This window comes from Equus caballus, chromosome 15 (genome assembly GCF_041296265.1).
Source record: "Equus caballus isolate H_3958 breed thoroughbred chromosome 15, TB-T2T, whole genome shotgun sequence".
Taxonomy (NCBI): Eukaryota; Metazoa; Chordata; class Mammalia; order Perissodactyla; family Equidae; genus Equus; species Equus caballus.
In genome coordinates, this window is record NC_091698.1 from 32840683 (window position 1) to 32857442 (window position 16760).

At 45.0% G+C, this 16760-nt stretch overlaps 1 protein-coding gene across 3 annotated transcripts in view; it reads right to left on the minus strand.

Moving 5' to 3' along the window:
• Nucleotides 1-394: 394 nt before the first annotated feature.
• The window catches only part of SPMIP9 (sperm microtubule inner protein 9), a 62418-nt gene continuing 46052 nt past the window's right edge, over nt 395-16760 (minus strand). For 2 of the 3 annotated variants that reach the window (XM_070236200.1, XM_070236201.1), the window contains 4 exons: nt 4541-4660; nt 3587-3623; nt 2761-2853; nt 395-1109 (listed from right to left, as the gene is read on the minus strand). In XM_070236200.1, coding sequence (XP_070092301.1) covers nt 687-1109; nt 2761-2853; nt 3587-3613 — 543 coding nt within the window. In that variant the 5' untranslated portion in view covers nt 3614-3623; nt 4541-4660 and the 3' untranslated portion in view covers nt 395-686. The remainder of the gene's footprint in view (nt 1110-2760; nt 2854-3586; nt 3624-4540; nt 4661-16760) is intronic. The other variant, XM_023618759.2, reaches the window with a different exon arrangement.

A 16760-nucleotide genomic window follows, 5' to 3' on the forward strand; every position in this document is an offset into this window, starting at 1 on the left:
TTAGACTCAGAGACAAAAGCCACAGCAAAGATGCTCCACCCTCCTCGACTGCCTACCTCCAAACTGTTAGACAAGACAGAAACTAGTGTGTTGTTCAAGCCACTGTATTTTGGTTCTGTTTGTTACGGCAGCTCAGCCTATATCCTAACTGACTCACACATGTATATGTTCACAAAAGCTCCACTGAGCAAGAAGAAAAGTATGAAATGATGCCCTCTAAATGGTTACTGTTGATCGCTACAGGGATGGGAGTCGTGAATAAACTAAAATAAGAGTATCGAGGGGAAAAGTTATCCAACAGTATTTCAAGTTTGACAATCACACCCAACATTCAAATGACTATGGGAAACATGATTTTTCCCATTTTGTAAGTAAATGCCTAAAACAGTAAGAGTCTTTACAGCAGGACTCAATTATAATGAACCATCACACAAATCCAGCCCTCCATACATACCCATTTTCCTTCTTTCCCCACCTCCCTCCTTCCCTCCCTCCTTCTGGGTTGGGGATGCTGTGTCCCAGGGCAGGCAGGGAGCAAGGTGGAACAAGTACAGTCCCTGTGCTGCTGGAACATCTTTCCCAGGTTTTATTTTCGCTTCTCCTCTCTGTACTCCGAGGGCAGAGCAGGGATTTCCTTGTCAGAGGGAAGGATTTCCATAGTGCCCCTGGAAGGCATTCTCACCTTCCTACTGGTAGAATGGCATCAAGGGCCCCCATCGGTTCAAGATGGGGACCTTGACTCTACAGTGATGAGGACAGGAGCAGCCAGGCAGTAGGATGTAGCCTTTGTCCTCCTCTGCAGCAGGCTGGCGCTGGGGCTCCAGCAGGCATGGAAAGTCGGCGCTCTGGTGGACCAGGTTTGGGTCACCATGGGCCAGGTACAGAGCATGGGAAACTGGGTACATGGAAGGGCAGATACTGGTGAACCTGCATTCGTCCTCCGCAGTGGTCACCAGGTCCTGTGACGGGAAGAAACCAGGGCGTCCCAGGTCTTTGGCAGTCATGAAAGGTCTTTTGAAGGCAGGGTATCCATCCTCCAGCTTGGGGTTGGGGCTGGGGATTGGCCTATAAAACTCTTTGTTCCGGAGTTGGGTGTCCAGCTTCATTTGCTGCGGAAACAAACCACACATGAATGAAGGACTGAGAGAGATGAAAGATGATGCAGCTTGCTTGGAAGTACCCAAGACAGAGCACACTTTTCTCTATTTTTTAAAGTTTCCAATGAGTTTTTGGATGGTAATATATACAACAGAAGAAAATACTGAAATAATACAAAAGGGTTTACACTGAAAAGTAAGTCTCTTTCCCATTCTCCTTTTCCCTTGGTTGCCATCTTCAGAGGCAACCACTGTCATCAGTGCTTTTGGCATCATTCTAGAAATATTTTACATAAGCGCATACGTATATATCCACACCCCTGGTTTGTACACAAATGATGCATATTATAATTCCACTCTGCACTTTGCTTCCATTAAATAATGCATCTCAGAAATTGTTCCACCTTTGTTTGTATAGATCTTATTATTTTTAGTGGAGATCCTCAAGGTAGGAAAAGAGTTCTTAAACAAGACTTAAAAAGATCAAACGATAAAGGAAAACGCTGATACATCTGGCTATATTAAAATAAGAATTTCTATTCACTGAAAGATAGAATGAAAAGACAAACCACAAACTGGAGAAGAGTTTTGCCACTTACATAACTGGCAAATGGAAGATGTCCAGAATATTTAAGGAACTCCAATAAATTAATAGGAAAAAGGCAAGCTACTCGATAGAAAAATGGGCAAAAGACACGAACAGACATGAGCAGAATAATAAATATCCAAATTAAATGAAAAGATGCTGAACTTCATTAATAATCAGTGAAATGAAAATTATGACCACAAGAAAATATTATTTCAAACCCACCAAATTGACAAAAATTAAAAAGTGTGATAATGGCAACATTGGAGAGCTACAGGACTATCTGCTGGTGAGAAAGTAAACCAGTGCCACCACTTTGGAGAACAGCAACGTCACCTACGACAAGCAATTCCACTCCTGGGATGGGTGACCTCTTGCACATGAGGCTGCGCCTCATCTCCGTTGATACTCATCTCCAGTATTTGGGGGTCGGGAGTAACAAAACAGTAAACTCAGATGTCCACCAACAGGAGAAAGGACAAATATACGGCGGCATATTCATGCAATGTCATACAACACAGCAGAAAATGAATAATATGCCATAATGTTTAGAAAAAATGAAAGTCACAGAAGAGTACAAATAGTATGACCCAATATATAATAAAGTTCAAAAAAGGCAAACCTGAACAATTTGTTTAGAGGGATATATACACACAGGGTAAAGTATTTAACACACACACACACACACACACACACACACACACACGGCAATGATTAACCCATAACTCGGAACAGTGGCTACCTCTGGAGGTGGGGGAGGGGTAGAGCAGGGAGGTGCATACGGGGGCTCTAAGGCACTGTTAATGTGCTATGTTCAAAGCTGGCTGATAATGGGTACATTGGTGCTTATTTTATCGATATTATTTAAACTGTAATTGTATGTTATTTACACTCTTTTGTTTGCACAACATATGTTAATGTATATTTTAAAACATACCCACACATACACATAGAAATCCCCTTAGATCTCCTGGTATCGGATATTATTCTAAGTGCCCCCAATGTCCACATACATAATAAAAATGAAATCAAGATTCCAGTGGGCAATTGAACAGACAAGACTGAGTGACTGCTTACCTCTTGCGATGTGACCTGGGAGTATTTGTGCTTCCCGTACGGTTTATAGTTGACCATGTAGGAGCTTTGGTAAATGTCTAAGTCCACAGGGGCCTTAAGGACAAGGAGAATACAAAACAATAGATCCCATCTTGTTCTTCCACTTAAATGCATTCAGTGGCTTCTCACTGTCTGCAGGACAAAGGCCAACTGTTGGCCTGGCACTCGGAGCCTGTCATGATCTGCCTTCTGCTGGCCTTTACTTCTCACCTGCTGGGCTCCCCTCTGGGCCCTCTGCACTCGCGCCTCACTTCTTTCCACTCTTCACAGGTGCCTGGCACATGCTCTGATCTCCTGCTAGAAACACTAGTTGCACTCCTCGCTGACTGGCAAACTCCTACATATCCTCTAAGACCTAGATTAAATGTCACATCTCCAAAACATCTCTCCCACCATTTTCTTCTCCACCTCCCAAGAATTAAACCCTTTCTCTTCTGCTTTCATAGTACATTCTACATGCCTCGCTACAGCACTTATTGTGGCGTACTATAAATGAGTTAATGAAATTCACTAGATGAGGACCTGATCTTAGGCGTCTCTTCAGCCTCAAAGCCCAGCATGGTGCCCGACACACCGAGGATGCCCAATAAATGCATTCTGAATACATAAATGAACCCCCTGAAAACTGTAAACCTTTAGCTTTCCCCTGCCTGTTTCAAAAAAAATCCATTGTTCCAGAATGATAACCAGAGGGAGACCCAAAGAGCCTGTTCCTCCCCCGGAGGGCTGCTTGCTGAGGCTGCCCAATCTTGAGATGGTCACAGGGACAGAATCTCCCAGCACTCACCTGTCTGGGGTACACCACACCTGCCATCACAGACGACCTAGACACAGACAAGTTGGTTAGCTCCGCTTCTGCCACTGGCAGGGAAAACAGCCACTGTCCCCAAAGCTGTGCCAACCAAGCGCTACGCCCAGTCCTCTTAGCCCCAACTTGCACATTATGCAATCATCCAGGGAATGGTGGTGGCAGCAGGGATAAATGGGCTGGTGGGCAGGGGCCCTGGGACAGTGGGCTGGAGCAGGACTCAGGAGGAATTAGAGCTGTTTTATCTCTCAAGCAGAAGTCTGATAGCAGGGCAAGTGGCATGCTGGTATGTTTAACAATCACCTTTGTGGGGCAAATAAGCCCTAATTTATAGCATTTGTCAATTTCTGTGTTGTAAATGCTCCCTCCTGGCTCATTTTGAGCTATCAATATCATGTCACTGACACCAAGTTGCCAAGATGTGCACTGAATGGGCTCTCAGAGCCAGGATGAGCTGCTCCAGCACATGGGTCCCACTGAACAGGGCCCTGAACTGCCCTCAGGAAGCAAGGCTCATGCCCAGGCCTTAGAGGCAGTCTCATTCAGAAGCACCAACTATGTTTTCTGGTGGAAATTGGGGGCAGCCAGGGTAAAGTTGTGAGATTCTGCATTCCCAGTTGAACAATAGCAGCTTGTAGGTCCAACCCTGGCCCTCGCCCCCCAGCCCTGAAATCCTAGGGGCTTCACCTTACTGCCCGGGCACTGGAGAGCTCTCTGAGCTCACCCTATCTTGTGTGCGTGACCCCCTAAGTTCTTGACTGATGCTCCATTTCATGCCCACAGAACGCTGCCTTGAGCCCTACTCCATTCAGTGGGCTGTGGCCCAGCAGGGTGGTTGCCAGACCTCAACTGGCCTTTGTGTCCCCTCCTTTTTGCGCATAGACAACTTTTTTCTTGAGGCTGGGGACCAGCTTCAGTGCAAACAGTACCTACCCCTCCTTCTGCCAAGGGGATGACGATGCTCCTGCCCTTCCAAGTCCAGGTGCCCCTGCCACACGGAGAGTCCTGCTGATGTGTCCCTCTGCCACGCCTGCCTTTGAGATGAATCCTGACCTACATGATGCAGGCTGTTTTGGTCACAGTCCCCAGTCATAGTGATGGGGTGGCTGGCCAACCTGCCTGTATGTCAGTGCCCCTGTCCATGGCTCACCCTTTCTCACAGTGAGCTGCTGGTATCCCAGCACACCTCAGCCAACATGAACCCTGGCAACATTGGAGGGTACCCAGGAGGCAAAGGCTTTCCAATACTCTACGGAATTGATCTATTTTCAGGAGAGGGAGGTAAACAGAACCACAACTAGATTATGACGTCAGACTATGTGTGACTGAATCCACCTTATACCAAAGCCCCTCCAATCCTCTGTTGCCTGAAAGGTTGGCTTATCCTTCCTCTAGCCATCAAAATTCTACCTTCTTTCACCCAACTATAATCCAAAAACAGAAAATAACAAGTGTTCGCAAAGATACAGAGAAATTGGAATGCTTGTACGTTGCTGGTGGGAATGCAAAATGGTGCCGCTGCTGTGGAAAACAGTTTGGTAATTCTTCAAAACATTAAACATGGATTTACCATATGATCCTGAAATTCAACTTCTGAGTATACACCCAAAAGAATTGAAAGCATGAACTTAGATACCCATACACCCATGTTCATAGCAGCATTATTCACAATAGCCAAAAGATGGAAGCAACCCAAATGTCCATCAACAGATGAATGAATAAACAAAATGTGATATATACACACAATGGAATATTATTCAGCCTTGGAAAGGGAGGAAATTCTGACACATGCTACAACATGGATAAATCTTGAAAACATTATGCTAAGTGAAATAAGCCAAACAATAAAGGACAAATATTGTATGATTCCACTTATGTGAGTTATCTACAGTATCAGATTCTTAGAGACAGAAAGTAGAATAGTGGTTGCCAGAAGGCTGGGAGGAATGGGTATAATTTTTCAGTTTGGGGTGAAAAAGTTCTGGAAATGGATAGTGGTGGTGATTGCTCAACATTGTAAATGTACTTAATGCCTCTAAATTGTACACTTTAAAATGGTTAGAATGGTAAATTTTATGTTATATATATTTACCACAATAAAAAAAATTCCACTCTTTTTAAGGGCCCCCTCTTCATGAAGCTCTCCTTGGGGTCTCACTAGCTGCCATCACAGACTCCTTTCATTTTTCTAACCAGTATTTACTGAGCACGTATTTTGTGTTGGGCACTGTTCTGAACCTTGCAGATTCAACAGTGAATAAAATCAATGGAAATGCCTGCTTGATCAGAGCTTACATTCTGATGAGAGCAAAACACAGAGTAGACAAACTAATAAGCAGTTCAGCCTCCATCAGATCCAGGAAATAAACAAGACAATGTGTGAGAGAATGACTGAGTGGGCACTTCAGATGGGGGGTCTGAGAAGGCCTCTCTGAGAGGTATAGTTAGAGCAGAAATATGAAGTGTGAGAAAGAACAAGTCACGCAAAGATATGGAGGAAAGGGGCTCCCAGCTTGGGGGTGAGCAAGTGCGAAGCCTGTAAGACAGGAAGAACTTGGAAGAAGACCGGCCAAAGAGAGGAGTGGTTGAGGGCATGAGGCCAAGAGAGAGAGTGCATTGTGAGTCTCTGACTTTCTCCTTCTTTCTGTAATGGCATGCCAATTTCACTTTAGAGAACCGTTTCTCTCTCCATAGGGATCATGTGGTTTGAGTGGTGCTGACATCACTCCAGCTCTAAATGGACATGTGGTCCCCAGAATATTCCATCCTCTGGGCCACTATGATTGATTCATGACCTAAGGCGGGTGATGAGCATCATCCCCAGCTCTTGGGAAAGAGGCTCTCTCTTTCTGAGATAGTGGGGCACTAAGAACAATGTGAGCCTGTTGCTGCCATCTTTGCCCATGTGGAGAGAGTTTGGTCAAGAATAAAGTCAGCAGAGAAAAGAAGACCCCAGAGATGGAGACAGAGAGTGACTGCATCATGAGCCCTTGGATACAGCCACGCCTGAAGCTTGAACTACATCTAGCCTTTGCAGTTTATGTCAGCCAATATTTTCCTTTTCTTGCTAAAGCCAATTTTAGTTGAGTTTATGTAACTTACAGCTGAAGCAGTTCCAAAAAATTCAAGGTTGGAGAGCTAAAGTAGTTATTTCTCCTAACAAACTGTGGATCCTTCAGGAAAAAACTAGGTCTTTTTATCCCTCAGTGCACTCTCAGCTAAGTGTGGGGTTTTAAGAAGTGCTTGCGAATTTGATAAAACTGAAGGAAATGGCAAAGAACAGGGTAAAGCACAGACGGCTGCAAAGATGGCAGAAGAGGGGGCAGCTGGGCCGTGACAAGTGATTTTGGGGCCTTACTGATATACTTTTCAGGAAAATATCACCAAGTAGATTTTGGAGTCCTGACTTCAAATCTCGATACTATCCTCATGCCCTTGAGTAAATTATGTTTGTTCAAAAGAAGTCAGTTTGATCATCTGTAAAACAGGCATGTAATATCCACCTGGAAATGAAAGTGGGAAGTCAAGTGGATATGTCTGTGAAGGTTCTTGGTGATCTCCATACCAATATTCACCCATATTTTCTGAGTTTCTGCTCTGTGCCTGACACTGTGCAAGGGCCCATGATTACAGCAGTGAAATAAAACTGACACGGTCTCTGCCTTGACAAAATTGCGGTATAATTTTAGACACATATATCAATAGTCGCACTAGTAAGCCTTTAATTACAATTGTGACAAGCGCCATGAAGAAGAAATATGGGTGTGGGGACCTGACCTAGTCTTGAGGGGTTGGTCAGGAAGGAGTTGCCTCAAGTGTGACATTTTAACTCCGTCCTAAAGAGCACTGCGTGACTGCCTCAGGGCTGAAGGGACACGGGTCTTGTGTAGAAGAGAGAGGCTGCTCTCCAAGAGCGAGTGAGGAGGGACAAGTAGGAACTCCAGATGAGGCTGGAGAGGAGGTGGGGGCTTCATCTAGCAGGGGACAGGAGGATCGGTGGAGTTTATCCTGAGAATAATGGGAAGTAGTGGGGAGTTTAAGCAGAAGGATGAGGCGATGGATGTGCATATCAAAAAGAACTCAGGTGGACAATGGCCTGGGGGAAGGGGAAGAGAGTTCGAAGGTCACTGGGTGACAATGGTGACTGGGACAGGTTGGAGGAGATGGTGGGTATGGAGAAGAGTAGGGGGATTCAAGAGGCATCTGGAAGCAAATTCTATAGGATTTAATCATTATTAGGAAGTGGCAGGGACAAGCCAGAGAGAGGTATCAAAGATGATTCCCTGATTTTTGGAATGAGTCATTGGGGTAGGATGGTCCTTTGATGAGAGGGGAAGTGCTGGGGGAGAAGCCGATTTGGGGAGTAAGACCATTCGTGCAGTTTGGGTCCTACTGCAGTTGTGCAGCCTGTCTGGGTTCCAAGTGGAGCAGGGGAGTAAACACTTGCGTAGAAGGATCTCTAGCTCAGGGAAGAAGGCTCTGGACGTGCGGTACACACCCTGGAATTGCGGTGATACAGGTGGTGTTTGAAACTAACAGAAGGAACTTATCTTATTAGTTGCCTTAGCCTCCCACACAGCCCTGCAGTGCGATGCTGCTCTACAGAGCATCCCGCTGCCTCCTAAGGGGGTATTCAAGGGCAGCAGGAGGGCCAATCAGCCAGAGGGGTAAAGAGGTCACGGGGTCCATGTACTCAGGCCTCTTTTTGGTCCCCTGTGTTTGCTATCTTTGCTGCACTTCCGTTTCTCAGAATCTCCTGTCTTCAGAATTAACGCAGCAACAACATTAGTGCAGCAACCTGCAGGAGCCCGCTGACTCAGCGTGGGCAAGTGACTTCCCTCCGTGAGTCTCTGTGTCCTCATCTCTTCACCGAGAATTGAAATGCTGCGTTGTGTGTGCATAGGCTCCTTCCATCCAGACTACAACATAACCAGGAAATTTGTAAGCTCACCCTGAAACATTGCAAAACGTCAAGTGTACCACTTTTCCAGTGTTTACAGAATGACACGTGTTATTTTCTGGAGTACAAAACGCAGGTAAGTTTCTCCTGGTTCTTGCTGTCTCCTTTAGCAGCATGCAAGGGGGATCTTTTCCACATTTGTAAGGGATGAAAAATAAACCAGAAAGCAAACCCTGTTTTCTTCTCTAAGCCTAAACTGCACAGAAGTGTTGGGTTCAAACTGTGTAGGCTGAGATAAACTAAATTGCCTTACAGAAACCAGTACGGTATGAGTGTATTTCTAAAAGCATGGTTATGGTGAAGTAAACGGTATAAAGGAGCACACACAAAACGACATTGTGTGGACAGGATTCGATAAATGGTGTATACAAAGCACACGTGCACCAAAGTCTCTCAACAAGACCCTCCCCTCCTTCCTCCAGCGAGGATGTTCACCTCCACATCTTCATTTCCTTACTGATAAAATAGTTGGCCCAATATATATTCACAGGGTGGGATGAGAAAACCAAAGGAGAAAACATGTACAATGACTTGGCCTCTGGTCGGGTATGCTGTAGGAGCTTAATTATTGTAACCTGCCTTCATCTGAGAGAGACTTCGCTGGGCCTTCCCTAGTGGGAAAGCTGGGCCCTGAGTTTCTGTCTATGCAAATTCAGCATGTTAATATTGTAAATCACAGGAGGAAATTCTTCTCCCAAACCAGAAGCCCTCGAGTTCCTCCAGGCTTATATTAAAGGGATTACAATCCATTTCCTTCCTAATACGGCTAATGCTCTATGGGAAGCCCCCAGGCCAGGGATTAAAGCATTTACGCCTTTAATTAGGAGCAAACCTTTCCTTAGAGCCTGAAACACAAACAACAAGTCGACACTACAAAGGCCTCCTCCCAGAGCAGAGGGGATATTGATCCCTCTCCAGGAGCCAGGAGCCTCCGAGGGCTTAGCAAACGCTGCTTTTCCCAAACGGGGTGCCTTAGCCGGGAGGGCCCTCAGCAGAAATAGAAACCCCATCAATGTGAAGAACAAACAAACAAACAAACAAAGATCATTGGCGTTAATCAGAATTGGCCCCTGCTGCACAGGAGGGCGGGCGGGCCCTGCGGAAGTAATGCATCTTCAGAGGAGAGTGGGGACCCTGGATTGTCCCACAGCCTCGCTCTTCTAGACTTTCCCTGGGGACTCACATCTGGGTCATTAGCTTTCAAGTGGATGGCTCTGAAAATTAAGACGTGTTTGTGCTTTGGAGAGGTCTGTCCCCACACGGATGCCTTCACCAGCCCCAAACACAGGGTCTGTCATCCTTTTCCATTCTAGAGTCAGAAACTAGCTGGACCACCTCTTGCAGGGTTCCTCCAAAGGCAGCCCAGGGACCCTCTGCTTTTGAGTCCCCTAGGATACATATGAAAATCCAGATTTCTGCTTGCACCTTCTGTGTCAGAACCTCTAGAAGAAGGGGCCAACCCCAGAATTTACCTTTAAACAAGTTTCACTGGGGACTCTTAGGATTCTTAGGATTCTTATGCATGCCTAGAGGAAGCCTGGCTGGGCCACCCCAGCTCTTTATAGGGGAGAGAGATGAGGCCCAGAAACTTTCAGGGACTTGTACAGACAGCCGGTCAGGGCCCTGCCTGTCATGTATGCAGGATGGTGGACGTGCACAGTACATGAGAAATGATACCAAAAGAGTCCATGAAATTGTTAAATAAGATAAGAACTTGGGGCCTTCTGCTTCATTTGTTCAACACGCTAGTATTGGCTGCCTGGTGAGCAAGGCATGGTGCTAGATGCTGTGTGTGTGTCCGTGTGTGTAGAAATAGGAAGGGGGTGTTGTTGGGGTGATGATAAAAGATGAAAAACGCAAGGTTCCTGCCATCTAGCACTTTACAAATTGGTGAGGGGGAGGAGGGAAGTGGCCAAAGAGAATGAGCAAGCACAGCTAGGGGACTGCAGAGGCGGGCCATCTGGTCTAGAGAGGAGAAATGGCAGAGAAGGTGTGGCCTTGAAATCAAGTCTTCAATGAAGAGCCTTCTTTGTCCAAATCTAGCTCATCCCTGAAGGTTCTGCCAACCCCCAACCTCTATTGGGAACCACTTCCTGCCTCTCATGCTTGACCACATCCCTCTTCTCTGAACATTTATGACACTGCAGCAGATATCTGTCACTTAATTGATGCCATTTCCATGTCTTACTTAGTTATGCATTTTTTACTTCCCCAAAAGATTTGAACTGCCTTTTGCTTCTCAATTTCCTCTGAGCCCGTAGACTAGACCCGTAAGTATGAATGCCCTGCTCAGCCCAATACCTGACCCCATAGTACATGCTCAATAAACAAGAGTAGGCGTGGAACATGTCACTCAAGAGAACATGATGGAAGGGACTTTTTAAGAAGACTAGTGTGGGAGAAGTGTGCAGCACAGACAGGAAAGAGGAGAGTACCGAGAAATGACAACAGCTGGGGGCTCCTACAGTCAGCCAGGCTCTGAGAATTGACTGGACGTTTGGTGACAATGGTAGCAACAGAGCACATTCTCTGTGCTGGGTGCTGTCCTGACAGCTTCACCATAACCCTGAAATATAGATCCCTTTTATTCTCCCCATTTTGTAAATGATGACAGTGAGGTATGGAAAGAATAAGTGACTTGCTCAGGGTCCCACACAACTAATAAGTGACAGAGGCAGGATTCCAGCTCCAGACTCCTGGGGCCAGAGTCTACGATCTCAATCACTGGGCCATGTGGCCCCTGCACACCTGGAGAGAAAGAGGATGGGGTTCTAAAGAGAGCAACCTATATGCTGGAATTTGGCAGACAGTCTTCATTTCAAACAAGGTCCTCAAATTCCCTGAGAAAGTGAAAAGCGGCCCCTGACCTGGAGGCTGGCACCCACAGCCAGGCTGCGGTGTTCTCCTGTTGAACATAAACAGTTTCACACAACACCCACATCAGACAAGACCACTGTGACCACAGTGAATCAAGACAAAAAGAGGACCCTCTGTAATTATGTCTGAACCCACACAAAGCAGGAACATCGTCCAACACACAAAAGTGACCCAACACCTCTCTATCCCAGTTAGCAAGTGACCGCTGCTTCTCTAGCCTCAAATTTTTCCTCCTGCCTGAGAGAAGAATTATTAAGATACACAATTATAGAGTTATACCTGCTTCCTGACAACGTACAATCCAGAGCGAAGCCCCACTTCCTTGAACTCTCCCTCAAATCACCTAACCCAAGCCTAAATCCAATAATAAATACTTTCGCACCCCCCAATCTGAAAGCTCCCTGTTGTACGTCTCTCCCTTTTTGCAACTGGACATAAACCCAGTTTGTTCAGTTCCAGGTGGGTTCCTGATGGTCTTCGGGCGGAAGTCATCAACATCCCATTGGAAATCCCAATGCTTCCCAGAGTGCTTCGCCTGCTCAGAAGCTGAACTTTGCCAGGCTGTGCCACGGTTGGGGCCTCAGAAAGGGTCACTATAACCATCTTTGTCTGCTTCATTTTTCTATTTCTGTGATCTCCTCAGCAGAAAGGGGAAAGAACTCTGTCAAAGTGGGGGTGAGCATCACATCAACACCAAAGAACTGTGGAAGGAGATTCGGCAGTGGAACATGCGGCCGTGTCCAGCACGGCGACTGGCAGAGCGAGCTCACACTGCGATTCTTAATTTGTTTTATTTTCTTGTTCAGAAAAGCTTCAGTTCTTTCAACGGTGCGCAAAAACATTTTAAAAAATGTATCCAGATTATCAGTTTCTCTCTATTCTATTACAGTAAGGCTCAAATTGCGTGACACAGGTGAGGAATGAGTTCTTCAGTGCCCTTAAATCATACATTTTCCCAATAAATGAAGCTTACCATTTTAAAAATTAAATTTTTTAAAAAAAATTAACCTCTGTTTAAAATGTTTTAAAAAATTATATGTTTTGCAAAGGATTAAGCATTTTACAGAATAAAAATACACAAATGACCTATAAACACATCATTGCAAATTAAAGGAATGCAAATAAACATATCCAATTTTCCACCTATCAGAGTGCCAAAAAAAAGTTTAAAATATAATTTCCAGTACTGGCATGAGGAAACAGGTACTTTTTCATACACTACTGTTAGAAGTATAAACTGCCATAACCTTTTGAAGACAATTGGAGGCACCTGCCAAAATTTAAATGGCTGCGTCCTTTGACCTAGCAATTGCACTTCTAGATGTTAGTCTTATATCAGTGATCACTCACATGTGCAAAGATAGGTGTGACATGGTTCATTATGCCATTGCTTGAAATAGCAAAAACCCGAAACAAGCTACACCAGCAGGAACTGATTAAATAAACATAGTTTCATCCACCCTATGAAATAATAATATGTCTTTATATGAAATGGAAGCATGTCTGTGTCTGTGAGAAGGAGAAACTCTTTCTGTGAAGATATTAAAGAATTATCTTGATACCATTGGAGATGGCTCAATAAAATCATTTTGTCCAAAGGCTTGGAAATGCAATGAAAAATTATATCCCCTAGGGTCTCTTTCCTATGGTAATTCTTATATTTCTTAATTTCTTATAATAATTCTAAGACGCATCCTATGAATGCTCAGTAACTATTGATTATTGTGATTGTTGATGATGATGATGATGATGATGATGAAGATGGTAATGGTAAAGATTCTATGCCCAAAAGAATTAGAAGAAGAATATTGTCCATAAAAGATCTTACCCTGCCTAATAGTTACTGTGACATATTAGCAATGCCTATTTTGTCTCCTTGTACCTCTGTCAACTTTCCTAAATTCTTTCAAATGCTTTTTGGGCCATGAGTCTGGGGTCAGTGGTGGGTCAGGCCATTTAGATGTTGAAAGGGCAAGGTGATCAGTAAGTCACACTCCCATTCCCCCACTGCCTGACCTGGCACTGGCGGTGTAATCTGTGAGAGGATCTCCCTTCATGCCATCACATTGGAATGAAGTGCCGAGAGGAGCATCTTCCCAGGAATCGCGTTGACTGATGGATCAGCCACTTTGAGGTCAGTCCCCTCATACCTCATAACGCAAACCTGGCAGCAGGAGGTTGGGAAGAAGACTGACTTTTTGGGTCACAAACACTTTCAGGATAAGTTGCTGGATCTTAAAGCATGGTCCTTGGACCTCCGGGAGCGATTGCTAAGAATACAGGGTCCCAAGACCCCACCGCATATCTTCCGAATCCTAACTTGATGGGGGAGGCTGGAGTCAGGCAAGGGAATCAGCTTGTTAAACAAACTCTTAAGTGGATTCTTTGGTACCCTGAAGTCTGGGGACAATTGAGGAAGACCTTGGTGATATTTCGCCCATAGGCAAGTCTTTGAGGACCCCGTTATGACTGATTAGACACTTGCGTGAAGCATTTTTGCAAGCAGTCAAGTGACCCTATATCTATTCCATTACCCTGGTGTAGAGAATTATTAGAAATAAATGAAACTTGATTTCAGTGGGCTTCTTTGTGTATATTCCAGCAAGATCAGATGTAAGATAATACCGAAAACAATAACATTAGGAAAAGAAATAAGAAAATTTCAAGACATATTATGCATATGACATTATACATGCCATTTACTGATTCACTTAATTAGCATTTATTAAATAGCTCAGAGATATATACAAGAATTTATTTTTAAAAAAGCTTTAAAACTTGAAAAAAAAGTCTTGAGTTCTCAGAGATTTCCTCCCCCTTTATATTCATTTGTAACATCTAATATACACAGGTAGAATTTTGGTTTTTCCTACTCTTTCTACGAAAATCTTGTGTGTAACTGTTTCAGCGGTTAAAACCAGTTAACCACCTACATGTAACAACACCTGGAAGCTTTCACTGGTTCCCCCCTCCCTCCCTTCTTTCCTTCCTTCAAATATTTGCTGGGCACCTGCTATATGCCAGGCATTGGGAGTATCTTAGTGAACAAAGGACATGCCCTATCCTCTGTGATTCCACTCTCTGGGATGGGTTTTATATACATAACTACTCACATGAATGATTAGAAATAATGCACAAACACACATGATCCATAGCAGTCCCTAGTTATGGTTGTGGCTTGGGGAAGCATCATGACTCTGTGCAGGGAGTACAGCCCTGAGTTCAAACTCAGCTGTCTCACCATTTGTGCGTGTGATTCCTGGAAAAGTTATTTAACTCTGCCTCCTCTTATAGAAAATGTGGACAAGAATGCCTACCTCTGTAAGTAGTTGAATCGATGAGAAGTAATACATATAACCTGGTGCACAGTAAAAGCCCAAGAAATGATAGCTACCCATCCCTCAAAGAAACTCAACCCTATATGTAAAAAAGCAATTACACAGACAATGCATTGAAGTTCTTGTTAAATCTATCAGGCCAAAAACTGAACTTCATGCCCCCAAAACTTGCTCTTCCTGGTCTTTGTGAAGAGGGTCACTCATCAGCCCAAGCCAGAAAATCGAGAGCCACGCAGTTAATCACTAAGTCCCCAAATGCGTCTGTTTTTCTCCCTGCCCTTTGCCCAGCCGCCAGCATTTTTAATGAGATCGACCCCTGCAATGGATTTCTAATTAGCTTTTCTGCCTCCGCTCAATTTCCCACCCTACAAACAGGATCATCTTTCTAAAGACAAGTCCAGTGAATTCCTCCCCTGGGTTAGAACCCGCTATGCTCCTTCATGCCCTTAGGACAAAGCCAAACCTCTTCACTTGGTCCACAGGCCCTTTCAGGTCCAGGCTCTGTCTATCTCTTTCTTCGCCCCATCTCCAACATCACAGTGAAGCCAGTCCCTCACACATGCCCAGCCATCTCTGGGCTTCAGGCCTCTGTATACTCTTCCTCCTCCTTTTCACCTAGTTTTCCCAGATGGTCACTTCCTCCAAGAAGCCCTCCTTAATCACCTCTGGAGTATGTTAGGTGCCTCTACAATGCTCCCAAGGCACAACTTCCTCTGTCATGATGCTTATCATACATCCTGGCTTCTGGCTGTCTATTATTGCACAGCCTGTGGGGTCATTTGCTAGAGTTCTAACTCCAGCCCTGACACTTAGCTACTAAGCCCTAATAAATTTACTCAACTGCACTCGGCCTCAGTTTCCCCAGCTCTTGTGGATATTAATAGTACCTATCTCACAGGTTTGAGGTGAGGATGAAATGAGATCATGCATGTAAAGTGTGCAGCACAGTGACCTGGCACAGAATGAGAATTCAATAAATGCTGGCTATTATGCTAGCTGTCATAACCACTAAGGATAATGGCCATTACGGTTGTCTCCCCAGTATCCATTCTGTCCTTCCGCCATTGCATAGCAGTTATGCAGTTTGGGTAGAATAACCTGCACCACCAGCTCCACAGATGGGATCCCATTCATCCAAGAACAGTTCTCAAACTTCCACGTGCACTGGAATCACCTGGAGGGCTTGTTCATCACAGACGCCATTCCTAGAGTTTCTGATTCAGTTCTGATCCCAAGGATTTGCACTTTTGGTAAATTCCCAGGGGATGCTGATGCTGCTGGCCTGGAGACTCCACTTTGAGTAGTACTGGTCTAAGCCAATCAGAGTATCTTATTTCCTTTGCCTTATGATTGAGTCAGGGGTGGACACATGGATGTATGACGGTCCAATGACTGCAGGACAGCAGACTCTCCCTCCCTGAGTGTAAAGTAAGTTGCCACAAATACTGCTGGTAGCCCTCCTGCAACGATGCAAGATATTTGGCTCTTTTGAGCAAAAGAGAAGTCAACCCCAGGCTGGAAGTGATACAGAGAAGAGGGAAGGCCCAAAAGAACCCCAGAGAAATGAAGTAGAGTCCAGGCTGAATGGCGCTGTAACCCTTAGACCACTGGGCTTTTTAGTTCCCGGAGTTAACAAGTTCCTTTTATTGTGTAAGTCAATTTATGTTGAGTTTTCTGTTACTTGCAAACGAAATCTCAACTGACATTATCTGCTCTGCGGGGGTGAGATTTGTCCCCCTAATATTCCATGCTGGGCCTGAGCCTGGCACAAAGCAGGTGCTCAATAAACATGTGTCAATCCATGCAAGGACGTCCACTCTCTTCTCACAGAGGACCCAGGATAATCTTAACCGGGTGGCTAGAAAGCAGTCCTGGGCCTACTTCCGCCTGCTGTCTGTCCTGCTATCCCTCTTCTGAGCGTCCCGCTCCACCTCCCCTGGGCTGTAGGATGCTGGCTCGTTTCAGGTTCTGATCACCA